Source organism: Lytechinus pictus, chromosome 5 (assembly GCF_037042905.1).
Source record: "Lytechinus pictus isolate F3 Inbred chromosome 5, Lp3.0, whole genome shotgun sequence".
Taxonomy (NCBI): domain Eukaryota; kingdom Metazoa; phylum Echinodermata; class Echinoidea; order Temnopleuroida; family Toxopneustidae; genus Lytechinus; species Lytechinus pictus.
The window spans coordinates 43,702,765-43,730,398 of NC_087249.1; the positions used below are offsets into that span (position 1 = coordinate 43,702,765).

General features: G+C 36.3%; 1 protein-coding gene across 1 annotated transcript in view; it reads left to right on the forward strand.

The window, feature by feature from the left end:
* LOC129261387 (glutamate receptor 2-like) overlaps positions 1-27,328 on the forward strand; it is a 36,865-nt gene extending 9,537 nt beyond the window's left edge. The window contains exons 3-18 of the mRNA XM_064099053.1: positions 6,314-6,571; positions 7,018-7,196; positions 9,007-9,060; positions 9,991-10,188; positions 12,038-12,208; positions 13,045-13,149; positions 14,914-15,054; positions 15,531-15,734; positions 16,205-16,463; positions 16,992-17,136; positions 17,604-17,802; positions 18,589-18,845; positions 19,084-19,195; positions 19,709-19,843; positions 20,818-20,931; positions 26,541-27,328. Coding sequence (XP_063955123.1) covers positions 6,314-6,571; positions 7,018-7,196; positions 9,007-9,060; positions 9,991-10,188; positions 12,038-12,208; positions 13,045-13,149; positions 14,914-15,054; positions 15,531-15,734; positions 16,205-16,463; positions 16,992-17,136; positions 17,604-17,802; positions 18,589-18,845; positions 19,084-19,195; positions 19,709-19,843; positions 20,818-20,931; positions 26,541-26,600 — 2,591 coding nt within the window. The 3' untranslated portion in view covers positions 26,601-27,328. The remainder of the gene's footprint in view (positions 1-6,313; positions 6,572-7,017; positions 7,197-9,006; positions 9,061-9,990; positions 10,189-12,037; positions 12,209-13,044; positions 13,150-14,913; positions 15,055-15,530; positions 15,735-16,204; positions 16,464-16,991; positions 17,137-17,603; positions 17,803-18,588; positions 18,846-19,083; positions 19,196-19,708; positions 19,844-20,817; positions 20,932-26,540) is intronic.
* The last annotated feature ends 306 nt before the right edge of the window (positions 27,329-27,634 follow it).

Below are 27,634 nucleotides of genomic sequence, written 5' to 3' on the forward strand. Positions count from 1 at the left end.
AACCAAAAAAAATTTAACCCTCTTCCAGCCTAACATCCTATAATAAATGATGCAATTAAACATTTTTTCATTTTTTCTTCCAGGCAAAGAAATTTATAATAAAAAAACAACATCAAAACTTAGAGCCCGGGGAGCATTTCATGAAAGGAGTTGTCTGACGTTTTATCCGACACTGGTAGCACTGCTTCTTAGCCAATCAACATCAAGAACAGTTGTCAGATCTGACAACTTGTCGGACATAAATGTTGATGAAATACTCCCCCAATCATCTTATTCATGTTGAACAGGCACAAGAATATGATTGAGTCTTAGTCATGAGGATTTCATTTATCTTATTTTTTTAAATGACAAGGTCTGGAATAAAGAAAACTCTCTAAACTTTTATTTATTGAAGGTTCTTAGTTTGAAGGATAGTTGGGCCTTAGATTCTGTTATTCTGCTTTAATGATTTTGATTATTTTGAAATAATTGGGTCTGGAGGAAAGACTACACCATATTTCCATGTTATTCAATGATGATAAGATTGTAGGGTCTTTGTTTTGTTGTTGTTGTGTTTTAAATTACTTTTATAATTGGGTCTGGAGGAAAGACTACGCTATATTTCCATGTTTTCAACATAAAGGGGATCGTGGGTCTTTGTTTGCTTTTTTTATTATTACTAATTTATTATTATTATTATTCATTTCTTATTTGAAAGGTCTGGGTCTGGAGGAAAGACTACGCTATATTTCCATGTTATTCAACATAAATAGGATCGTGGGTCTTTGTTTGCTTTTTTTATTATTACGAATTTATTATTATTATTATTCATTTGTTATTTGAAAGATCTGGGTCTGGAGGAAAGACTACGCTATATTTCCATGTTATTCAACATAAATAGGATCGTGGGTCGTTGTTTGCTTTTTTATTATTAATAATTTATTATTATTATTATACATTTGTTATTTGAAAGATCTGGGTCTGGATGAAAGACTACGCTATATTTCCATGTTATTTAACATTTACAAAAGAGTTGGGGTCTTTGTTACATTTCCACCAGTTTCAATTGACTGGGTCTGGAGAAAAGACTGAGCTCGATTCTCATTTTATTCAACTAGAATATCATTCTCTTAGTTTGGACTTATAATAATTTTGAAAATACCAGGTCTGGAAAAATACTTTGGACGTATAGTATAATTTTTGAAACAACCGGGTCTGGAAAAAAGACTTTGGACTTATATTCTAATGTTTGAAATAACCGGGTCTGGAAAAAAGACTTTGGGATTGTACTATAATGTTTTATTAACCGGGTCTGGAAAAAAGACTTTGGACTTATATTATAATTTTTTTAACAACCGGGTCTGGAAAAAAGACTTTGGACTTGCATTATAATTTTTAATTAACCGGTTCTGGAAAAAAGACTTTGGACGTATATTATAATTTTTTAAACAACCGGGTCTGGAAAAAAGACTTTGGATTTATATTCTAATGTTTGAAACGACCGAGTCTGAAAAAAAAATTTGGACTTGCATTACAATTTTTTAAACAACTGGGTCTGGAAAAAAGACTTTGGACGTATATTATAATTTTTGAAACAACAGGGTCTGGAAAAAAGACTTTGGACTTGCATTATAATTTTTGAATTAACCGGGTCTGGACAAAAGACTTTGGACGTATATCATAATTTTTGAAACAACTGGGTCTAGAAAAAATACTTTGGATTTATATTCTAATATACCTTGTACCTTGTAGTTTCAATCCCTGAAGTCCTCCACCAGGAAGGGTAACTCAGGGCTGACGAGAGTGGGAGTATTATTACTCTGTTTTGTTTTGTTGCAGGTTTTGCATGTTTAGTTTTGCTTTAAGTATGTCAGTGCTTTTGGAGGATACCATATCAGCTGTGAGGTTATTCCAGTGGGAGATTGCTTCAGGGAAGAAGGAATTAGCCAGTTGAGTAGTTGTGATGAACTTTGAAGTGACGTCATACAGTTCATCATGGGATCTTCTTAGTCTTGTTATTTTTCTTGTGGCATATTTATTTAAGTCAAGTTGAGTTTCTCCATGGATGATCTTATATAAGTTGATGATTCGGTGATTTCGCCTCCTTTCTTCGAGAGACATCCAGCCAAGTGTTGTCATTATGTTAGTAACACTGGATCCCCGTGTGTAGTTTCCTGTGACGAACCGGGCGGCTCGTCTCTGAACCATTTCCAGCAATTTGGTGTTCTTGACTGTGCCTGGGTGCCATGCTATCGAAGCGTATTCTAGGTGGGGTCTAACAAGTGAATGGTATAAACGTTCCTTCACTGTTTTAGAGCAGTGATAGAAGTTCCTTCTGATGAAGTTTAACGCCCTCGTACCTTTGGCGGTTGCCTGTTGTGACTGCTTATCCCATTTTAGGCTGTTTTCTATATGTATTCCTAGGTATTGATGGCTATTTACTTCCTGAAGTTGTTGACCAAGGAGTAAGTAATTGGTATGTCCTGGTACTCGCTTTCTGGAGATCCTCATGACAGTGCATTTGGAAGCGTTGAATTTCATCCCCCATGTGTTTCCCCATGTGACCAAATTATCCAAGTCTTTTTGTAGTGATTCTTCATCAGAGGGGTTGGATATTGCTCGGTAGAGTATGCAGTCATCTGCGAACAATCTTGCCGTGCTGTGAACTGCTTCTGAGAGGTCGTTTATATATAAGATGAAGAGGTGGGGCCCGAGGACTGTTCCCTGCGGAATACCGCTTAGGACTGGTAACCACTTTGATGTTTTACCATTCACTACTGGTTTACCATTCACTAATGTTTGAAACGACCGAGTCTGAAAAAAAGACTTTGGACTTGCATTATAATTTTTGAAACAAGCGGGTCTGGAAAAAAGACTTTGGACGTATATTACAATTTTTGAAACAACAGGGTCTGGAAAAAAGACTTTGGACTTGCATTATAATTTTTGAATTAACCGGGTCTGGACAAAAGACTTTGGACGTATATCATAATTTTTGAAACAACTGGGTCTAGAAAAAATACTTTGGATTTATATTCTAATATACCTTGTACCTTGTAGTTTCAATCCCTGAAGTCCTCCACCAGGAAGGGTAACTCAGGGCTGACGAGAGTGGGAGTATTATTACTCTGTTTTGTTTTGTTGCAGGTTTTGCATGTTTAGTTTTGCTTTAAGTATGTCAGTGCTTTTGGAGGATACCATATCAGCTGTGAGGTTATTCCAGTGGGAGATTGCTTCAGGGAAGAAGGAATTAGCCAGTTGAGTAGTTGTGATGAACTTTGAAGTGACGTCATACAGTTCATCATGGGATCTTCTTAGTCTTGTTATTTTTCTTGTGGCATATTTATTTAAGTCAAGTTGAGTTTCTCCATGGATGATCTTATATAAGTTGATGATTCGGTGATTTCGCCTCCTTTCTTCGAGAGACATCCAGCCAAGTGTTGTCATTATGTTAGTAACACTGGATCCCCGTGTGTAGTTTCCTGTGACGAACCGGGCGGCTCGTCTCTGAACCATTTCCAGCAATTTGGTGTTCTTGACTGTGCCTGGGTGCCATGCTATCGAAGCGTATTCTAGGTGGGGTCTAACAAGTGAATGGTATAAACGTTCCTTCACTGTTTTAGAGCAGTGATAGAAGTTCCTTCTGATGAAGTTTAACGCCCTCGTACCTTTGGCGGTTGCCTGTTGTGACTGCTTATCCCATTTTAGGCTGTTTTCTATATGTATTCCTAGGTATTGATGGCTATTTACTTCCTGAAGTTGTTGACCAAGGAGTAAGTAATTGGTATGTCCTGGTACTCGCTTTCTGGAGATCCTCATGACAGTGCATTTGGAAGCGTTGAATTTCATCCCCCATGTGTTTCCCCATGTGACCAAATTATCCAAGTCTTTTTGTAGTGATTCTTCATCAGAGGGGTTGGATATTGCTCGGTAGAGTATGCAGTCATCTGCGAACAATCTTGCCGTGCTGTGAACTGCTTCTGAGAGGTCGTTTATATATAAGATGAAGAGGTGGGGCCCGAGGACTGTTCCCTGCGGAATACCGCTTAGGACTGGTAACCACTTTGATGTTTTACCATTCACTACTGTTTTACCATTCACTAATGTTTGAAACGACCGAGTCTGAAAAAAAGACTTTGGACTTGCATTATAATTTTTGAAACAAGCGGGTCTGGAAAAAAGACTTTGGACGTATATTACAATTTTTGAAACAACCGGGTCTGAAGAAAAGACTTTGGACATATATTATAATTTTTGAATTAACCAGGTCTGGAAAAAAGACTTTGGACGTATATTATAATTTTTGAAACAACCGGGTCTTGAAAAAAAGACTTTGGACTTGCATCATAATTTTTGAATTAACCGGGTCTGGAAAAAAGACTTTGGACATATATCATAATTTTTTAAACAACCGGGTCTGGAAAAAAGACTTTGGACGTATATTATAATTTTGAAACAACCGGGTCTGGAAATAGACTTTGGAATTGTACTATAATGTTTTATTAACCAGGTCTGGAAAAAAGACTTTGCACTTTTGTGCTATATGAACGCATTACTATAGGATTTTAGTTTAGAACAGATTCGCCAAAAATCCCTTCAAATTTATTACATTTGTGGGTAAAGTCATTATTACATTTGTGGGCGATCAAAAATTATTACATTTGTGGGTAAAGTGCATTATTACATTTGTGGGTGAAATTATTACATTTGTGGGTAAAGTGTTATTACATTTGTGGGCGTTATTACATTTGTAGGTAAAGTGTTATTACATTTGTGGGCGTTATTACATTTGTGGGCGATTATTACATTTGTGGATGTAACAGGGGCTTGTTAATTTTTTCTCTACAAAAAATGCCCCCCTTTTGAAATTCTTGATCCGCCCCCTGTTTGAAAAAATATCATAGACTCCAAGCAAGGAAAGAGCGAATGACGCCATTTCCCCTCATAAATGAATAGCATGAATGCGTCTTTTCCACCTTCAACGTGTAAGAGAAAAGGTCAGGGTTGAGCGTTGGCATAATTTGGCCATTCGATGGAGCGCAAACACCGCCATTTTGGCCCTCCCCAGGTAGGTAGCCCAGCTAAATGAAAAACGAATTAGCTTGATGCGAGTGTCATCCTATAAATCATCGAAAAGAAATACTACCCTCAGGGGACGAATTAAATGTGACGGTTTTTTGTTATAAATCATGATCATTACTGGAGAGAAAAACCGAAAGAGAATAAAACGGAAAACAAAATGGCGATACGGGCGGGTTGATTTGATTGCATAGTCAAGTCAATGTTTGAATATTACGCTGGTAAAGATGCGATAATTTTTTCAACAATATTGTCTTTCTTTCAATAGACCATAATCTCACACTCTGTTTGTAGGGGCCGTACTGTATTTGAAGGGGAAAGATTACCATAAAAGTAACGTCGCATTTCACAAGGGTAAAGACCCAAACCTCATTTGCTAATTTACATTTCCCATCCCCCCTCCTCCCCCTTGTTTTCTATTTTTTGTGCTCTCTACTTTTTTTATTTATAACAAAAAACATAGGGTTGGCCATGCTCCTTAGCCCTCTCCTGATCTGCCGATGCATTTCGATTTATTACTTTCATTCAATATCATTATCTACTCAAAGATATTTATCTTGTAATGTAATTTTCTTTTCAATGAGCAGACGATAGAAGGGGTCATAACATAGAGACAGCGCGTGGAGTCAGCTCCTGAGGCGATATATTCTTTGATTGATTACAAGCTATTTGAGAACTATTATTCACCATGTTTTCAAGTAAATGAGGGATGCATAATTTGTGACCCAATGTTCTATGAATACACTCAAATCTCATCTTTTTTATATAAACGGGGAGCATGGGGAGGGGGCGGTTAGATATTTTGATGTCCGCGCACTCGGTCACCGCTTTCTAAAACACTCCTGGGACATGTCCAATATTTTCCATTTGTCATATAATATTTTAACATGTTTCATGTGTAAACAAGAAGAGTACACTAATCATTATCAAGAAATAAAATAAAAAGTGGTAAATATACCCCCCAAATGTGAGTGAAAATACAAAATGTATAATTTATTGTATTGTTTCTTCCTCTATATTCTTACAAAATAACCGTCTTTTATCTTGCCGGTTTTTTTTTTTTTTTTTTGGGGGGGGGGTGGGCGATTTCGGCAACCGAGAGCTAAAGACGCATGCACGCGTGCCTTAAACAGTAAAACCTATTGCATTTCTACAAGTGAAATATATGTATATAGATCACATTTAATCAAGAATATTAACACAACATCCATTTCTTTCCTTATTTCCCCACCCCCACCCCTTACTCACCCCCTAGTCTGCACCCTCTACTCCCAGAACACCCTGATCACCGGTGGCCATTCTAAACAGGTGTGTCTCCCGACTTTGCAGTCTTACGCCAACTACTTCCTCATCCCCTACGTAACTGCCAGCCAATCCAAATCAGACATGGGTTTGACCATCAGCAGTAGTGACTACCTGGTCTCCATGATGCCCTCCCTGGTCCCACCCGTAGAGGATTGTGTCAGGTACTTCAAATGGGACAAATTTGCCTATGTCTACAGTTCCCAAGAAGGTAGGCGGCTTCTTTGCATCTCATTTTGGCTCGTACAAGTTTTTGTTTTTTAAGGGGGTCACTTTGTCAAAAGATTTAGTCCCATCAACAAAAATGATCGACCGTGGAGGTAGAATATATTCTACCTCCACCTATAGGTCAACATATCCCTCATGTAAATTTTCATGAAGAAATAAAACAAATATGAACTCGAAAAATTATCTCGAAAAAAAATATCGTTACCACCTGATTCAAGATCGATTTGTAAGTGTTGTCGTCATTGCCAATATCGTTGTGTCAATTTGTTTGTCTCTTGTACACTGGGTGTTTTTTCTGGCTTATAGTTTTCTTCTTCTTTGTTATAATATCTTGTTTAATATTTCTGCTTCCATCTTCAGTTTGTTTAAATGATCTTGATGATATTATTGTTATCGAGAGTTTGTCTCACGGTATTTCTATTCCTTCAGGATTGCAGAGATATCAGACCCTTTCGTCCAGGTTTCCTTCGAAGCAATACGACATCACTGTTCGTCGGGTCGGATCCGAACCCGAGACCCGGATGCTTCTGAAGAGCTTTCGTGATTCTGGTCGTCATCGTATCATCTTCGACACCACAGGAAACGATACTCAACTCGTGCTAAGACAGGTTATTGCTTTTACCTTTATTTTATTGGACTTGAAAACAAAACGACAATTAATATTTTTTATGTCATCGTACCAAAAAAATAGAGGGCGCTGTAACATATTGCCACCAGAGAACACAATCCGATTGAAAACTATAGAACCCCTTTCATCTATATCTAACTGTATGACTTCGAAACAATCTAGACCTTACGCACTGGCGTTATCATGCCGCCATCTTAGAGGCTGAAGTTATTCCCTTGCATGCGTCACGGCATGCGTTCGTGATCTGCAGCTGGCGCATCTCTGAAAATTCCGTTTTCGCATATTCATATATCCTCTGAGGAAGGGCGCTACGAGATTATGACGTCATACTATGCATAAAGTCTTTGGTTGTGATATTTATTTCTTATCCTCATGAGAGCGTTCTGAACTTTCCACTAGGAATTAGCAGGTGTCTATATTCGACAAGGAATATGCACTACATTCCCGCTAATGATGGCAACATAATTCAAGGGCCAATCATAAGACCCCGGTGATCTTCAAGTGGTCCCCTGATGTCGCCTTTGTTCAATACCGCTCCTTTCATTGTTTTCAGTCTTTTAGAGAGAAAAAAAGACGTTACATCTCTTTTCGAAAATGTTTATGATAGATAGGAACGGGTGTTATAAAAAAAATGTAATTTCTTAAGTTATATTGTTTACATGAATATTTACAGTTTGTGAAATTTATTTGCAATTTCGTATTTATATACACCAGTAAGATGTATGCAGCGTCTTTAAAACCTTTCAATTATAATTATGATTGGCATGCTTTGTGATATTATTTTACATCTTAATGGTAATTTGCTTTGTTTGTATTTTGTTAACGGAAAATGAATAAGCACAAAATACATGTTTAAGGGTGCGTTTATCCGCCACTTTTTTACCCTAGAATCATGATTTGAATCATGATTCAAATCATGATTCTGCAGAATCACGATTGCGTTTAGTCGAAATTGAATATAATCATGATTAGAATCACAAACATGAAACACGAAAAAAGGGGCGTTTGGAAAGACGTTTCTGCAGAATCACGTACGAAAATGTTCGAATAAACGATACCGTGATTACAATCATGATTATATGACCTCACTGTTGTGTCGGGCTACTTTCGGTTTGACTCTTGCCAAGCTCAAGGCGCTCTATATGCTCATTGTATGTACATGACAAGTACTATGAATTCATTTCTTGTCATGTTCAAGTTCTGTGTTGGTCATCGCATCGTCCACTACTTTTCATTTTTTGGTCATGTCTTCAACTTCAAGTTCTAGTAAATGAATTAACTGGACAGACAATGATCTCAGTTGTTGAGTATACAGTATCAATATCAAATTGGATCTACGCTGAAATTCACTTCCGAACACCATTTTGGATAAACTAACAAGATGAATAGAAGCATATTGACCCTTTATGATAGAAGTAAACAAAATGAGGTATAGACTGAATTCTGATGGAAGCAAAGGAATTTTCGAGAGCCGAAACACGTGCGAAAAACTTCCTCTGTCAAACTGCGCACTAGTGATGCGCACTGGATTGGCCCGAATCTGAGGAGAAACATCATTGGAATGAAGGTCGTCTAAACGCTGATTCTGTGATATTGTGATTCTTGTTTGTGTTTTGAATCATGATTCAAATCAGGATTCAAATCATGATTCTGGCTTGAGGTCGCATAAACGCAGCCTAACATAATGTAATATTTCTGCCATACTTAGATAACCTTCAAAATATAAGTAGGCCTAATAAATGTTTCGTCGCACGTTTTTCTTAAATATCCTCCTTTTCTTCCTCTTACAGGCCGGTATGCTCGGTATGATAACCAGCTCATATCATTACCTTTTTCTTGACCTGGTGAGTAGGTATTTCACTGTTAAAATGGCTTATGAATAGCCACATTTCACTGTTCGAAATAGAAGTCTGAAATAGAAATGCTCCGAAAATTCATTTTGCAGATCGACGTTGCACTATCCTTTAAACTGTTGAACGCCTGACAGGGTAGCAGCAAATCCCAGCGTTTAAAGGGATACTCGAGGCTGAAATATGGTTTGAACAGATCAAGAAAAATCAGACAAATTAATAAATCACTGAAAGTTTGATCAATTAGTAGGCCTATGCATGACTTTATGAATATTCAATGAGCAAAGGGATGATGTCATATCCCACTTGTTATTTTTTTATTTTATGTGAAATTATGTTTATTCGATTTTTTTTGTCCTCCAAGAATAAAAAATATTGGACTGACAACTGATTTAATGCATTAGAAGAAAATTAATTGTTGCAAATTATTTTATTATCATAAGGGAGACATATCATACATATAACGTATAGAAATATGAAATATAATTTCATGAACATAAAAAATGGAAAGTGGGGTCATGACATCGTCAGCTCACCTATGATAAATATTCATGATGACGTAAATATAACTGTTTTCACACAGTATTGCTAAACTTCAAATTTCGTTATTTGTTATCAGATTTTGATGAAATTTTCAGCATTTCGCTTAATGAATTTTACTCTATTTATTTAGATATAAATATTTTCACCCAAGAGAACCCCATTAACGTCTTTTGGTTTGACGCGGGCGGGGCTTGAACTGAACTCCCGACCTCTTGGAGGTACCTTCAAGATGTAGATAAGTCAATGAACTTTCAATATAAACAAATTAAATATAATAATATGATGTCTTCAATCGTAACTTTCATGTTATCGTTTGCAGCGATGGAGTGGTTTATCTCTCTCAAATATGTATTAATCTCCATTTTTCCTTTCTGATTTTAGGATCTAGCAGATGTGAACATGGATGATTTTATTTTTGGAGGGATGAACGTAACTGGTTTTCAGCTCGTCAACAAGACCGATCCCCACTACAAGAGTCTCGAAATGATGTGGTACAAACGTCAGGCGTACCTCAGGCAAGGCAATCAAACCTTTGACTGGCCGCAGAATATCTCCACATTGGGCTACCAGAAGCTGAAGGTAATGTTCGGGAGCGTTTGATCAAAAGTTGTCCGTCGCAAAGCTGACAACTTCTCCTTGATTTGATTGGTTGAGAAGCAGAGGTGTGTGGCCTTTGGTCCCATGACATCTTCTCCGCCGACAAATGGTCCGCTCTAAATTCCACACACTAATTGAATGGCCAACCACAACCCTAGGTTTAACATTATACCCTATTCCCTAAACCTAACATAAAACCCTATTGCAACCTTAACCCTAAAATGAACGAAACTAAGCCCGGAGCAATTGTCACAGGGGCAAATGCGTCACCTGGGCCCATCTTACAAAGAGTTGCGATTAATTCGATCAATCGAAACTATGGAAAGCCAGCAAAGTCAACATTAAAAAATGCATGTATGTTCGAAAACTTTTCTAGATGTGAATGTATATCCATAAATTCATTGATTTCTTGTGATATGAACATATGATATGTCATTTTCAATGAAAGTGTTGATATTGCCTACAAACAGAACAAAACCTTCTTTCGATGTGATTGTTTATCATTGGGGGGGGGGGGAGCACCCACCATGACGGTCAATATTTTGCCTTCAGACCTATATCAATTAAAAGTATAGGCCTACATGAATTTAGATTCAGATTCAGATTCAGATTCAGATTTATTTCCAACAGAAATAACATAAATATTGATACAAATCATTTTCATACATTGTAACAAATATTTGCGATACAAATCATTGTCTTTATAATCATAGTAAAAAAACATTCATGATAATTAACATATAAAGATATATACAAAATGTGGTGCATTTCGTAGACAAATTATAAAATATAATTCAAATAGAAAAAAAAAGGTATCTGTGGAAATAGGAGATTCACTCAAAAGCAAAGCTTGTATAATGTGAACCTCCCTCAAAGAAGAGAAAAGAGGAGAGAGAGAAAGAAAGAGGGGGGGGGGGGGAGAGACGCAATGGTTGCTATTTGCCTACGGAGACTTACTGAATAGATTAAAAAGAACAAGATAACACACAGAACAAGACAAAACTAATAAAGAGTAAAATACCACGAAGAAAAAAAAAAAAAAAAAAAACAAGAACAAGAACAGGACGACAAAAGGAGAAGTAAACTTAAATAGAAACAGGACGAATTGCGACCGAAATTAGAGAATAAAACAAGATGATAAAGACTAATAAAAATAACTAATTAACCCTAATTATAGGGTACTCATTTATTGAAGGGATTATTAATAATATGCTATGCTTTATGTTGTATCATAATATCGCTTGACTTTGTTATTTTGTTCAAAATATTCGTTATCAATCACTCATATAATTATGGTGTTTGAATTCGCGACGATTATAGTTGTTGATGCTTTTTCCAGGATCATCGAGTGATTTATTCACATAATTCGTGTTTATAGAGAAAGTTCAGATTCGACCTTATTCCAGCAGATATACACAGCGATGAATGCAGAAGGTTGGTATTTCCACCCGCCGCCTTTCGAGGTAGTGCTTGTTATAGGCCTATGTATAAGAACCTCTTAAAAACACTGTTTAAAATATTAAGCACGTTCTTTAAGTCGGTCACTCTAGCAACTTTTGTTTAAGATTTGAATAACTTGCTTTAATTTTTAACAATAAATTGTTCAAAAAATTTTGAACAGCTTTTTGAAAGTTTAGACACCTTGTTCTTAAGTGACGGGCTTAAACATCGTGCCATTTTAAACAGCGTTTTTGCAGTGTTGAATAATCCAGTATTAGCGTGAATTGAGCTGGGATTCTGTCGTCCTACTCATCCTGGCTTCTCTGTACAGAAACGAAGACGAGTGCACGCTCAGTCTGAACTTACCTTGATTTCTCTTTTCGAACCGCAGACGATGACGGCTTTGTCGTATGACGTCACTCGTGTATTCTGGGAAACGATCAGCATGTTGAAGAAGAACAAGAGAATACAACTCCTAACGGTCAGAGCAGCCAGATCTTGCGGCAATCCAGGATTCAAAAAAATCCCTCAGGACAAAGACGTGCTGGAGTATATCAAATTGGTAAAGACAAAGCAGAAAAAAAAAAGAAATCCAAGAAATATTAAAAATCAGAGTACCCTCATTAATTCTGTAATATTTTTCATCTAAAGTAGATTATAAGTCATTTTATTCATAACATGGAAAGACAAAAGTGACAGATTTGGGCGGAGCAATACCTGTTTGTATAGGCCTACTCCCGTTTTTTGATAGGTTAATCATAATTATGAGTGTCTTGTCTCAATATCTATGAAAAAAAATAATAATCCAAAATTCTAGGATTAAGAAAAAAAAAACGGGTTGGGAGCAGTACGGGTGGATAATAATGATTGTTTTAATAGGTAATGATATACACACAAAAGAATCTCAATAGTAATTTATTGAGGTGATGAGAAACGTGCAAGCGTTTCTTTAGTAGTAGATTTCGTCCGATGAGTAAAAAACCAAATACATATGAATAATCAATTATTCCTATAGTAATCGCGTCATTAAGAGACGAAGGTAATTGTTTAGTGTTTAACTTTGATATAAATTACGCCAAGTGCAAAAAGGTCTTTATTTTTAAAACGTTATTCTACAAGAAGAAATCAACAGTGTGAGCTTGGGAATCAGCATTGTTCATAAATCTGTAAATACGAATGGCTTTAGAAAATATCAATATATAAGTCCGCAAATCAAGTAAGGAAGGATTGAGGTGTTACCCAGTGATAGGATAATAAAATGAGATAAAACTGTCTTGATTTTCTGATGATACAAACATTAAAAATAGATTCTACAATTATATTGTTACATTCTACAACTACATATTTTACAACTCTATTGTTTGTGAATACAATGTTTATTTATTTTTTTATGCCTAGATATCGTTCAAAAGTGCGACTGGTCACATAGAATTTGATGAAAACGGAGAGCGCGCTAACTACACACTCAAAGTACTGGCACTTAAACCAACGGGATTGCAAGAGGTTTGTAGAGATAATTTGTTTACGATATATATATATATATATATATATATATATATATATATATATATATATATATATGTATATATATATATATATATATATATATATATATATATATATATATTTATTTATTTATATGACTTTCGGGTTATATATATATATATATATATATAAATGTATATATATGACGATATAAATGTATATATATATATATATATATATATATATATATATATATAAATGTATATATATGACGATATAAAAATGTATATATATATATATATATATATATATAAATGTATATATATATATATATATATATATATATGTATTTCATTTCACAGCAATTTTTGTCAAATCATAATTAAGGTAAGCAAAAAGGAGAGTCTTACCTTAGACAAGAAACACAAAAAAGTACAATGGAATCTTCCTCCCAATGCTACGCTTGTTTTTACCACAAACAAATTGATATTATTTCATCCTTCACAAATTAAGTGATTTTGATTGAATTTGTTTTTATTACCAGGTCTCACTTTCAAGTATGTTCATATGACACAGTGCATATGCTGATCGAGGTTATCCCTAAATAATGTTATTTATTTAAATGAATCGCTCCTTGTTCGACTTTCATTATTTCAGAAAGAAATTATATTTTTCAAGGTTTTTTTTTATTGTCACGTAATCTATACCATATCTATGTTATATCAGGAGTGTGATACGGGTTTCTGAAAAGTTTCAGTATTAGTCTTTCACATACAAATATTTAATTTTGGTTGATATAAGATGAAAAAAAGATGAGCATTGAGACAAAAATATACACATCATTAGAATCGATGGCCTATTATTTGAAAGCAATTGATTGATTGATTTTATTCGTCAAGAATATCACATATGATTATAATGAAATTGAAGAATATCTTGACATGATAGCCCATGAAAGCCGAAAGGCCTATTTGCATTGGGGTCCTATTGTTAGTATAAAACATTAATATATTGTAACAACAAAAAGTATAAACTACGACAAGTACTGGAATGTGGTAAAAAAAAGTATCCATTAGTCAAATAATTTGCAAACACCTGAAGCAAACAATAATCTACCTAACATATGAAAAAAGATTATATTCTAACATACTCTACATTATCTACAATACTAGAAACCAACTGTACAAAATGTGTGATTTATACTGGTAATACTGTTCTCGAGTAGCTTCCGGTTTTAGGTGCTTCTTTAATGCACTCTTAAAGTGAGGAAATCTTTTTAACAGCTCTTACTTGATTAGGAAGAGCGTTCCAAAATTGGATGCCATTAAAATAAAAAGTGTTCCCTATATGTCCTTCACGTTTTGGTAATACAAAATTAAAATTACTATTTCGAGTATCTTGTGAGTTTTATATATAAACCCAATGGGAGATAGAAAATTAGATGTTGTTATAAATAGCAAAGTAAAAGGGAATCCTCAAAAGAACATATCGTAAAAATTAACCATTTCATATCAAATCGTCCCTCGGATAGGACGTTAAATGGAGGCCCCGTGTAGAGGAGAGTCACCACATTTGCACGTTAAGAACTCATTGCACTATTCGTATAAGAGTAGGGGGAAACCCCGGTGTAGTGGTCCACCTGCACTCCCCCCAATCAGTTATATCGGGAGGAAAGACCTGCAAGTCATAGTGATTCAGTTCGCTTTTTGCCTCCCAGGTACAGGTGACGCCAAACAAAATGATAATTATACTAAAAATAATAATATTTCTCCTTTTCCATAGGTTGGAACCTGGATGCCGAACGTGCCTAATAATAGTAACAATAATAACAGCCCTCTTCTGAGTCGTCTGGTTCTCAAAGGGGAAAATTCAGAAAGCTCATTTCAGAACGTCAATAAGACTTTCATCATTACTTCTGTTCTCGTGAGTTATTGTCACATTTATCATCTTCATTTTCATCATTGTTTTATGATCATTATCACTACTTTGGTGTTACATGAATAACGTTATCATTATCATAATTATTAGTGTTATTACTGTTTTTATTATAATAATTATTACTCTAACTATATTCGTTATCATTATCGATGCAAAATATTTCATTCGATTTGTATTTTATGGTTCCTATCACAAACTTTAATATACAGTATTTTCATAAACTTTTTGTTTGTTATACAATTTTTCGTGTCATCTAGACCCATACGTACGAATCATGTACCCTTTTAATGTTCACAGGACTTGTGTTGCAAGCATTCAAACCAGTATACTCCTAACTCTACAAACAGTACTACTAACATATACCTGTATACCATTACCGCAACCACCCCTGCTAAACTCAAAGTAAAAAAAAACTAATCAGTGATCATAATCAATCATAATCAATAATTAATTTCATACAGGAACGACCATTCATGATGTTGAAAAATGAGAAAACTCGAACTCCTGGTAATGGCCGGTATGAAGGGTACTGCATGGACCTCTTACATGCAATCAATGAACACCACCCGTTCAAGTTTATTATCAGAGTGAGAAACGACAGCGCCTACGGAACGGCCGATGACAACGGCACTTGGAATGGCATGGTCAGTGAGCTGATAAATAAGGTAATTAGAGGTTCGAGATCTTACTCCACTTTCATTATATAGTTGCTCCCTGCGCTAGACAAACCGCCGATTTGCGGTTGCAAGTGGTAATTACCCCTACTGCAGATTTAAAATAATTATTCTTGGGGAATGTTCCTTTTCCAAGTTGCTTCTAATTTAGATTTGTGAAAGGCCTGTTTTTTATTATGATCTAGGAATATTTATAGTCCGGGTAATATTTTTCGTGATGAATAATCGGTTTATTGGTTCTGGTCTGGGGAGAATCCTGAAGATGATCAGATGATGAATTGAACTTTCAAAGAACATGAAATATCATTGCATAATCAAAGGGTCACGTTTCCTCAATAATATTGGATCCGATACATTCATATTGTTCTCTAAACAAATAATAATTATAATCACAAGAGCAGGGAAATGATTAACTAATATTTCATCAATGTTTCCATCTCTGAAACTCGACATCCATCCAGGAGGCCGACATCGCGGTCGCCCCGTTGACGATCAACTCCGACCGGGAGCGGGTCATTGACTTTACCAAGCCTTACATGAGTCTTGGGGTCAGCATCATGATCAAGAAACCCCAGAACACTCGTCCCAGCGTCTTTTCCTTCATGCACCCTTTGTCCTACGAGATCTGGCTCTCCATAATCTTCGCCTACCTTGGTGTCAGTGTGGTTCTCTTCCTAGTCAGTCGGTTTAGCCCGGATGAGTGGTATACCGTAGAACAAGGTATTTTGATCGTAACGGCATCGCTTCATGCAGGTTGTCATTCTCTGCACATTTCCAGCGAAATTCTGTGTTTTGGTGGCAAAGAAGCACCAGCCGGTCACTGCTTTTTTTCCACTAGTCCGAGAATGGCAAAATTGGCACTGGCAAACTTTACCAAAAAAGGTGTCATGCATATTTACGCATGCTTTCTCTGATATCATTATTACGTTGTATTTTTCATTACTCTGTTTAACGAAACTAATTAATGGGAAATGCAACATTTGTCGGTTAATGTATCTCCTTTAGTATACATGTACTACACAATCACGGACGCTTTCTTGTCATAATGAATTAAATTTGACCAAACGACACACAAACCTCAAGAAAAAAAGTTATATTTTGATCTATGACAGATAATGCTTATCAATTCTGCCGTCACACGTTAAGATAATATTTCAATGAAATAGCACTCATATTGTATATGTCTTTACTCCCCCGAGAACAATGATCGCAGGCTAATCTTGTTCACTACTTTCGTTTTGGTTCCAGGAACTTTGTCCAGTGCGCCTTCCACAGAGGGCGAGATTGATAGAGACGAACCAAGAGACAAGAAAGCGAACAACTTCGGTATTCAGAACAGCCTTTGGTTTTCGATGGGCGCCCTCATGCAACAGGGATGTGAAGTTTCACCAAGGTAAAAATATTTGTGACCGTGGTCAATGTTCTCATTTACTCGGTAAAGATGAAGTAATCATACATGTTGCCAATACCTTTTTGTTTTGAATTAACACAAATGTATGATCAAAGAGCTTAAGGGTCGGAAAGTAATTTTGAAGATATGTCATCATACATGTTGACATGGTTGACGAACCATTTACTACAATGACTATTAAGAACTGCTAGCCAGACCTCTGTTCTAGGCTTGGTGAAGTCCGTGTTGTCCCAAATAGGTCATTAAGCTTGACGTGACTATTAATTTTTGGTAGTACAATATTTAAAACTGCCACTAATACACCATCAACACTTAGTGGCAATTAGGAAAACACAATCCTTGTTCATTTTGGCACATTAAAATATTTGTTAGCTGGAAATGAACTTCAATATTCAATATCAATAATCTAGCCTCTATGTCAGACTATGATCCATTTTCTTTACTCCTAGATGCTTGTCAGGTCGAATTGTTGGTGGGGTATGGTGGTTTTTTACTCTCATCATCATATCCTCATACACTGCTAACCTGGCTGCCTTCTTGACTGTCGAGCGGATGTCCTTTCCGATCAATTCGGCAGAAGATCTTGTCAAACGTAAAGACATCTCCTACGGTATTCAAAGAGGAGGCTCGACACAGTCGTTTTTCTCCGTGAGTATGATGGGATATCTGTGCAAAAATCTCAAACCGACCAGCAATCAGCCAGAACTTTGGGAACATTCGTCCTTGCATCAATTCATTTCATTCTTTTGAAATGATCGAAATCATGGAAATTGAAGTATCCTTGAAAGCTTTGCCATGATAAAACCATAAGAGACCCTGGAAAATAAGCTAAATGAATCGTAGTCAATCTTATCTTTTCAAAGGTTCCAGGCAAAACAAATATGATGGATATTATCATGTTGGTACAGTTACTATCAGTACTCCTTTTCTAAAACGGATACAGTGTTAACATGTTCATATGATAATAATACTACTATAATAAAAATGTGGGTATTAATAAGTCTCTTAAGACATAGCACATCTTATTGTTACCCCCTGTCATCGGATTCAATCATTCAGCCAGCACACAATGCAGGTAAGTCCTTGCATCCATTCACTAAATGAGGTGCTCACAATGTTGGACCAGCTACAAGACTTTCAAATCCTACCGAGTACTCATAGCTGGTTGGTGTTTCATCAACATGATCAAGCTGTTCGTAAGTTAAGAACAACAGGCGAACCTTTCTTATGCGCTAATTATTCGCTAATGAACATTCGATGGTGAATATCATTTAGCACAAAAGAGGATCAGCAGTCGTTCTTAAAGTTACTCTTAACTTACAAACAGCTTTATGAAACGGCCCCCAGGATGGAAAGTGACAAAATGTGGATAGACGCCTTGTCTGATTCAATTAATTATGTTCACCCTTTTTTCTCACGTATATTCCGATACAGACGTCGAAAATCCCGCTCTACAATACGATGTGGAGGTCGATGAGCAACAACAATACGCTTCCGTCACCGATGACCAACTCGTCCGTGCAAGGCATTGAACGCGTCCGCCATTCCAACGGCAAGTACGCCTTCCTGCTCGAGTCGACGATGAACGAGTATCAGAATCAGCAGAAACCTTGCGACACCATGAAGGTGGGATCGAACCTCGACTCGAAGAGCTACGGTATAGGGGTCGCCAGGGATCTCACTTTGTTAAGGTGAGTTGACAGGACTTTTGTCTTCTGATTAATTGTGATAGAAATAAAGCGAATAAGACGGCTACCATTCAAGAAATATAGATGCCACTTATTTATATATGAAGTCATTATCATCTCCTTGCAGTAATAAATAGTAAAATATTTAAGTTTGAAAGCCTTTTAAAGAAGGCCTTATGTTTATTGTAAGTGATTTCCTTGCATAAGTTAACCCCGATATACTATTTTGTTTTCTCTCCAGGGATGAATTGACTCTGGCTATACTGCAACTGGGAGAAGATGGCGTCCTTGATAATTTGAAGAAAAAATGGTGGTACGACAAAGGAGAGTGCGATCCTCAATCTCAAGCCATGGTAAGATTCTAGATTAAAATAACAAATTTTTTCCATTATTTTTTTTTATCAAGGGTGATTTATTTTTAAACACACATGAAGTGATAACGCAATTACAATAATCACTGTTCTCTTGATTTGCTCTATAAAATCAACTAAGAACATTACCATTAAGAACATAAGGAATGCAGCATGGAGAATTATAGACCTAATGCATGAAACGTCATAATCTCACAGCGCCCTCCCTCAGAGGATATAGGAATACGTGTAAATGGATTAGTCAGAGATACACCAGCTGCAGCACACCAACTCATCCAAGGCAATTGCTTTAGTTAGCCTCTAAGATGGCGACGCGATGATGGTTAATGCATCATTGCAGTTCCATCTGATACTGCTACGCCCCCTGAACGGGCTGAAGTGGATAGTGAATTTGATTGAATTTATTCTTCTAAAAAACATTAACAAAATATTTCTTTAACTTCAAGACTGAATCCTAAAGTGGCCCTAACAAACCAACTTTCTTGTTTGATACAGGACCAGGCGAGTGCTCTTAGCCTTAGCAATGTTGCTGGAATCTTCTATATCTTGGTGGTAGGAATGGGCGTGGCTATTGGCGTTGCTCTAACTGAGTTCTACTGGCGTACCAGGTCCCAGTCGAATAAAGAGAAGGTGAGATGCAGACATTCTAGCCCCTCCCCCATCCCCAAAAATAAATAGATAAGTGAATTAATAAATAAATAATGAATGAATGAAAAAATAAACAAATAAATAAATATGAATGAATAAATAAATAAATATTTAAAATAACTAAGTAAAAAAACAATGAATAAAGTTTTCAAAAACTCCCTGATAGTCGCATGTCACGTCAAAATTCCATTAGAAAATATTGTTCACATACCACTCAACATATCATTTACTACTGATACCTTCTGTACCACACAATCTTTCCGTCTATACGTTGTTATTTGTCTATTGTACCACACAATCTTCTTTCTTGATCTTGCATGGGATTATGTTTACACTAAGTTTAAACAGCTAAGGCCACTTTCCGCAGAGGGGAGACCTTTGAAGGACCTTTGAAAGACCAACAATTGGCAAGGACTTACAGCAGTCTCCAAGATCACTGAAATCTGTCATCTGTGTGGAACGGCTCTGAAAGAACCCTCAAAGAACTCTAAAAGACCGATTGATAATTGGAATTAGACTAGTCCTGTAGATATCTTTCAATGGTCTTTCAGAGATCTTTTATTCTTTTCATGGACTTCTCCTGGTCTCTCAATGATCTCTCACGAGTTTTACAGTGATCCCCGCAAAAATATTGAGAGACAATCGAAAGAACATGGAAAGACTTAAAAGAACTTTGAAAGGTCATCAAAAGACAGCTGAAAGACCACCAAAAGACCATTTTCCTGAAAGACCACTGAAAGACTGTTTTTAACCGTTTCAAAACGTTTTGGAATCACGAAGACCACTGAAAGATCCATCTGGAATCGTGAAAGGCGTCGGAGATCTTTGAAAGTTCGTAGAAAGACCATTGAAAGATCAAGTTTCATGGTCTTACAGCAGTCTTTCAGATGTCTTGCTCTCTGTCGAATGGGGGTTTCAATCGCGATCGATTTAATGGCATGTGTTGCTATTTTCAGATATCTCTATCGAATGCTTTGAAAGCTAAGATTCGTATGTCAGTGACAGGTGAGAAAGGAATGCCGACATATCCCATCATGAGACAAGTTAACACAATGGCATGTGAGAAAGCGGTAAGTTCAATTAATTTTTATAATAACTTATTCTAGCAGTTAAGGGTGCAGGGGCGCATTTAGCTTTTTTTCCAAGCAGGGGCTTTGACCGAGAAATTTTACATTCAAGCCAAAAAAAACCACTATAACATGAAGGTAATTTGGTGTGGGGCTCCAAAATGAAGTCATTACTTTTTTTTCTTGGCAGCCCAAGGGGGGGGGGGTTAAAACCCCTAACCCTCTCCCCCTTGGATCCGCCAATGGGTGTCTGATCAGAAGATGCTAAACAAAAGTTAATCTTTCTTGATGATGAAATATGATTAATCAAAATGATGAAAACATAATTAGTCTTTATATATTCTTTTAGGTTGATCGTGAATTCAATATGTAAAACAAAATCAGTGTCTATTTATTTATTTTTGACGTTTGTCCTTTCCTTGCTCAGTATAGTGGAAAAAAAACTTATAAAATAATTTTTGTGAATGTTTGTAAATAATAGCAGAGCCCGTTGAGAGAACAGTTTTCGGAATTGAAGTGGCTACCCTGGGTAAATATGCCGTTATCATTATTATTATATAGATGATTCAAATGCCTGTGGTATTTTTTATTCATATTATTAAAATGTAAAATCTGGGGATATATAGAGGGCGCTTTGGGATTAAATTACTTCGTCAGCAAGAATGAAAGTAACAAATGCTAAATGGTCGATTTAAACAAAGGCGGCGTTTGAAATTGACCGGCTCTGAAATATGATAACCTAAAAGTAATGAATTTGATTTTAAACCTAGTAGTCTGGTCTGTTAGCGGATTTATGTGGACACGGTGGACAAAAGCATGATTTTTTCTCCAGACCTTTGTTTATGTATAAGAATTAAAAATGGGGTATGCTCCAAAAAATCTGGCTGCCGGAACAGAGAAAAAATGGGTGAAAATGTCAGAATTTATGAGTTTAGATTGGTCTGATATATAGACTAGCGCCAGTGCAAAACTCAATAGCAGTGCATTATTTTGCATTGGTTTAGTTCTTGAATTCAGACCCTTTTTGAACAGATGTTCTGTTTGTCCTCACATTTCAATGCACCAAATATCTGAATGCAGATGCTAAACAAGCCGAAGGGTGGCGGTGGAGGGGGTTGAATGTTGGTGTGTATGTACATATTTTGGTCTTGGGGTAAAGATGTGCAAAACAAATTTTTTGTATGTGTTGGAATTGGTGTTGCCATGGTAACAGTGTATTATGGCAAAAATAAGGTAAACATCTTGCAGTTAGAACTACTTCCTCTGTTTTCATCTGATTCTCATGAAATTTGGCACACACATTGGTCCTGAGGTGAAGATGTCTTAGACACATTTTTGTGTGTCTTTCAGAAATCTTGTTGCCATGGTAACAACATTATATGGTGAAAATTGAGAGAGTGCATTGCCATGGTAACCACATATGATAGCCAGAAATGCAGGAAAACTCATTGTGGATCAAACTACTTCCCCTGATTTTAGTTAGTGCTCATAAAAGTTGGAAGAAATATTAATCTTGGGGTAAAGATTCATATTCAGTGTTAAAGGGGAATCCAGCCTTGGTCATAAAATATTGTGTGGAAAAGGAGAAAAATATGAATGGTGAAAGTTTGAAAGAAATCGGACAAGCAAAATTTATGGTTGCTTTAAAATTAAGATCCCTAAGACTACTAGTATGTAGATTTCAAATTGGCAACTGGGTAAGTAAATTATGACAAGGGGCGAGGCCGCAAGGACAACTTTCCCATAGGCCTTATACTTAATTATCAGGATTTTTGGTTCTCTCCTAAATCCCTATTCCATTGGGGCCGTAATGTGAACCTGGTAGTATATTGTTTTATGTCCTCATGAAAGAATGATATAATTTGTAAAACTTTTGAAAAAGACATTTTAGCCAATTAATTATTCCAGTACATGGAAGAATAGTCCTTGCCTTACATCACTATGACATCACATATGTAGCCAATTTGAAGTCTTCATGGGTATAGTGATTACCAATGTTTACAACTTTTATATATTCACAACTTTCTAATGGTTCGTCCGATATTGTTCAAACTTTGACCTATAAACCTGTCTGATTTTTCCTCTAAAAACAAGTGTTTATTTGGGTTGGATTCCCCTTTCATGTCATATAATAGCGCAGGGTATTAATCACTTTAAATAATATAGGTTCTTTTTGGGGGGCGGAGGAGGTAATTAAAAACTGACAACATAAAAATATAGAAGGTTAAAGGCCATGACCGTTAGGAACTTAAACACTCTTATTAAAAAAAGCACCCCTTCAATTTTTTTTTTTTTTGGGGGGGGGCTTTAGAAAATTGCCACATAAAGAGTAAAAGGATATTATTACGACTAGGAACTTAACCCCCCCCAAAAAAAAAAAAGGGGGAGAAAAAACCTTTACACTTCAGCGTATTAATTTAAAGCCTAAAACATTCTGCTTTGATAGAAGATCGTTTCCGGTGCCCAATTATTAATCAATGTTTTATTTTGCTTCTACTCAGTTTTTGTTCATTTCAGTTCCTACTCTGACTTTCTTACATCACTTTTTGCACTTTTGATCTTTCCATACCTTCTTGATTTGTTTCCTCTCTCCACCTCTTTGTCTCCTTCTCTAAGTACATTTTTCTTTGCTATTTTAATCCATTATTATCTAGCAACAATTATTCCATTTTGAATGCTTACACCTACACCGAAATATAATACCATGACATTCATTTTTTTCATAATCTTATAAACTCTATTTTGGCTACACTCTGTCCTGAATAGTACTATTAGCAATATTTAATGTCTAGTTTAAAGAATTGAAGAAATGACTGTCATGATATTATATTTTGGTAAAGGTGCATCAAATTCATATTAACAAGGTTGCAGCATTCAGAATGGAATAACTGTTGCTTGAAAAAATGGATTTAGTTATTTTCCGAAAATCCTCTGTGAAAATTTTAGTTTATCACTGAGTTTTCCCATTCCTGCAGTTACCACCATCTGAAAGGGATATGACTAGAATATGATTATATGTAGAGAAATAAAAGTCATCATTAAATCTTTGCTCAATGAACAGTGAATAAGTTTGTCTTTACTCCAATGGAAAATTATTTGCATTTTTTTTTAATGGCAGTCAGAGTTTGCATCCGACAATTTTGGTACTGAAACATAATATTCATTTTTTGACAATGGGAGATGTAGGATGTATAAAGCAGGGGCTGTCACAGAAATATACTGAAAAAATAAAATGAAAGAAAATAGAAGGCTAAAATCTATTGCGCACATATGTATATTTTTGATATGGTTTGTTATTGAGTCATGGATTTGCAAGCAAATTTCTAAAACAAGTGCAGAGATTTTTGTATATATTTATATTTCTATGATTAGTTGCATGATTAAAGGTACACTTTAAAATATGTCAGAAAATATATACTTGGAGAGAGAGTAAAAAAGGAGAGAGGAAACAGAAGGAGATGATGGTATGGTGAAGCTCAAAATCAAGAGTGATGTGATAAAGTTAAAAAGAAAGAGTAGGAACGGAATATGAATAAAAGACTGAGTAGGAGAATATAAATAAACAATGATTAATTGGGTACGTAAACAATTTTTATCAAATCAGAATGCATTAAACTTCAAATGAATGGTCTGAAGTGCAAAGGACTCTTCTTGCCTTTTAAGGTGGGGGGGGGGGGGCATTTTTCTGCTCAAAAAATATATCTGCCCCCTATTTTTTTTTGGGGGGGGTTAAGTTCCTAGTCAAAATCCTTTTACTTTTACAAGGTCAATTTCTAAAGACCCCCCCAAAAAAGGAGTAATGTCTCGCTTTAAGAATGCAAAGACCCCTGAGGGGCAAAGGCGTAGACTGGTTTGAGCATGGGGAGGTAGAACTAAAAGTGGTATGGGGAGGGGTGCACATCTTGGGGAGGTGGAACTAAGGTTTGGAAAATCAGCTGTTGAAAGTTGAAGGGGTACACATTTTCATTTTGCTTGCCACTGTTGGAACTCCTCTGCCTCAGCGGAAGGTTTCACATTCACCCAGTGTACCCCCAGCCTATGCCATTGAGGGGGTGCTTCTTTTAAGAGTGTTTATCATTTTTATGTTCCTAATGGCCACCGCCTTTAACCTTCTTTATTTTGATGTCAGATTTTAAGGACCAATCCCGCCCCTCCCCCCAAAACCTAGAAATATTACTGAAGGTGATTCAAACCCCCACACTCTGGCGTGAACATTTTAATGCAGAGAAGACATTTAGAATTTAATATGAATCTTTACCCCAAGATGAATATTTCTTCCAACTTTTATGAGCACTGACTAAAATCAGGGGAAGTAGTTTGATCCACAATGAGTTTTCCTGCATTTCTGGCTATCATATGTGGTTACCATGGCAATGCACTCTCTGACAAATGCACAAAAAAATGGTTCTTGCACAGTCATCTTTACCCCAAGGCAAATGTGTGAGCCAAATTTCATGAGAATTGGTTCAAAACTGATGAAGTAGTTCAAATTACAAGGTTTTTACCTAAATCTTGCCATATAATATGTTGTTACCATGGCAACACAATTTCTGAAACACACACAAAAAGTGCCTTGTACATCTTTACTTCAATACAAATGTGTGTGCTGAATTGCATGTGAATTGATTGAAAACTGATGAAGCAGTTTGAATTGTAAGTTTTTTCCCAATTTTCACCATATAATATGTTGTTACCATGGCAACGAGATTTCTGAAAGACACACAAAAATGTGTCTAAGACATCTTCATCTCAGGACCAATGTGTGTGCCAAATTTCATGAGAATCAGATGAAAACAGAGGAAGTAGTTCTAACTGCAAGATGTTTACCTTATTTTTGCCATAATACACTGTTACCATGGCAGCACCAATTCCAACACATACAAAAAAATTGTTTTGCACATCTTTACCCCAAGACCAAAATATGTACATACGTACACACCAACATTCAACCCCCTCCACCGCCACCCTTCGGCTTGTTTAGCATCTGCATTCAGATATTTGGTGCATTGAGATGTGAGGACAAACAGAACATCTGTTCAAAAAGGGTCTGAATTCAAGAACTAAACCAATGCAAAATAATGCACTGCTATTGAGTTTTGCACTGGCGCTAGTCTATATATCAGACCAATCTAAACTCATAAATTCTGACATTTTCACCCATTTTTTCTCTGTTCCTGCAGCCAGATTTTTTGGAGCATACCCCATTTTTAATTCTTATACATAAACAAAGGTCTGGAGAAAAAATCATGCTTTTGTCCACCGTGTCCACAAGTAGGGCATTTTTTACGGTAACAGACCGGACTATAGTCCTCGCGTTTCATTCAAATATCATTATTTCAGCCGATATGGTTTCCGTTAAAGCGACACGTATTCAAAGCAATGTATACTGCTGTTTGTTAGATGAATTCTGAAGTTGAACATCCGTCTGCATAACAAGCAAAAGCAAATAACAGTCATGATTTTGATTACACTGTAGATTCACAGTTAGCATGCTGATCACCACATGCTTGATATCCCCCCACCCCCTTTTATGTTACCTCTGCAATCTTATACATTTAGATATTTGTTTTTGTCTGTAACACATTATTTTCAACCATTTTTTTTTCGTATAGCTGCTGTCCAAGGACCGAGAATCACCGTCGGCTATCCGGAGAGGGCAAACATCCGTGTAATAATATCCGACTCATTTCAACCCAACCATAATAAGGAGATGCAGGAATTAGCTCTCCCCAAATGAATATATCTAGGGAAGCGTTTCATCAACATTTTTGTCCGACAAATTGTCAGATCTGACATCTGTACTTGAATTCGATTGGCTTAGAAGCACTGTTACTATGGTAACTGTCGGATGAAATGGGACATTGTCGGATAAAACGTCTGACAAGTCCTTTCACTAAGCGCTCCGACACCAAAGTAGCACTAAGTGGCAAAACTTGTTGTGGCTAATCAAAACAGTCGTTGCATGTGCACGTGTTCAACATAAATGCGCTAACCAATCAGAATGATTGTTTCAAATTGATTTCAAACACATGTGTTAACCCTACTGGAAAGAACGCAGTGTTCAACAATGTGTGCCACAGTCTGTTCACAGTGTGGAACGCAATGTGAAATCACCTTCACACTGTTACATTTGAGCAATTTAAACACTGTGAATCACATTATCACACAGTCCACTGTGTGAGCAGGAGGTGGACATGCCCTCACACCGTCGAGGTGTCCACAGACTGAAATCATCTTCACATTATTGTATTTTTTTGTTTTTGAACAATGTGAATAATGTTTTCACATAGTCCACACTGTGAACACACTGTGATCACACTGTGTGACACTGTTCTTTCCAACAGGGAACAGGCCTACGATTTTTTTTTTTCATTGGGAAAGTTTAAGAGAGAGAGAGAGCAAAAAAAAAAAAAATAGAAAGAAAATCAGCCCCATTTCAACATGATTGATGAAGAAATTCTAGTGGCGGGCAAAACACGCTCAAGGGGCATCTTCTAAAGACAAGGGGGCACCTTTTAGTTTCTGGGGAAAAGACTTATTCAAGACGGCAGACATTTATAATACTTATACACTAAACCCATTAAAGTCTTGAATAAAACGGCTGAGGTGTAGGTTAGAAATAGAAATTTTATGAACAATAATATATCCTCAAGAGATGAGATTAATTCAATTATACAAAAACCGATCATGATATATAATTTTACAC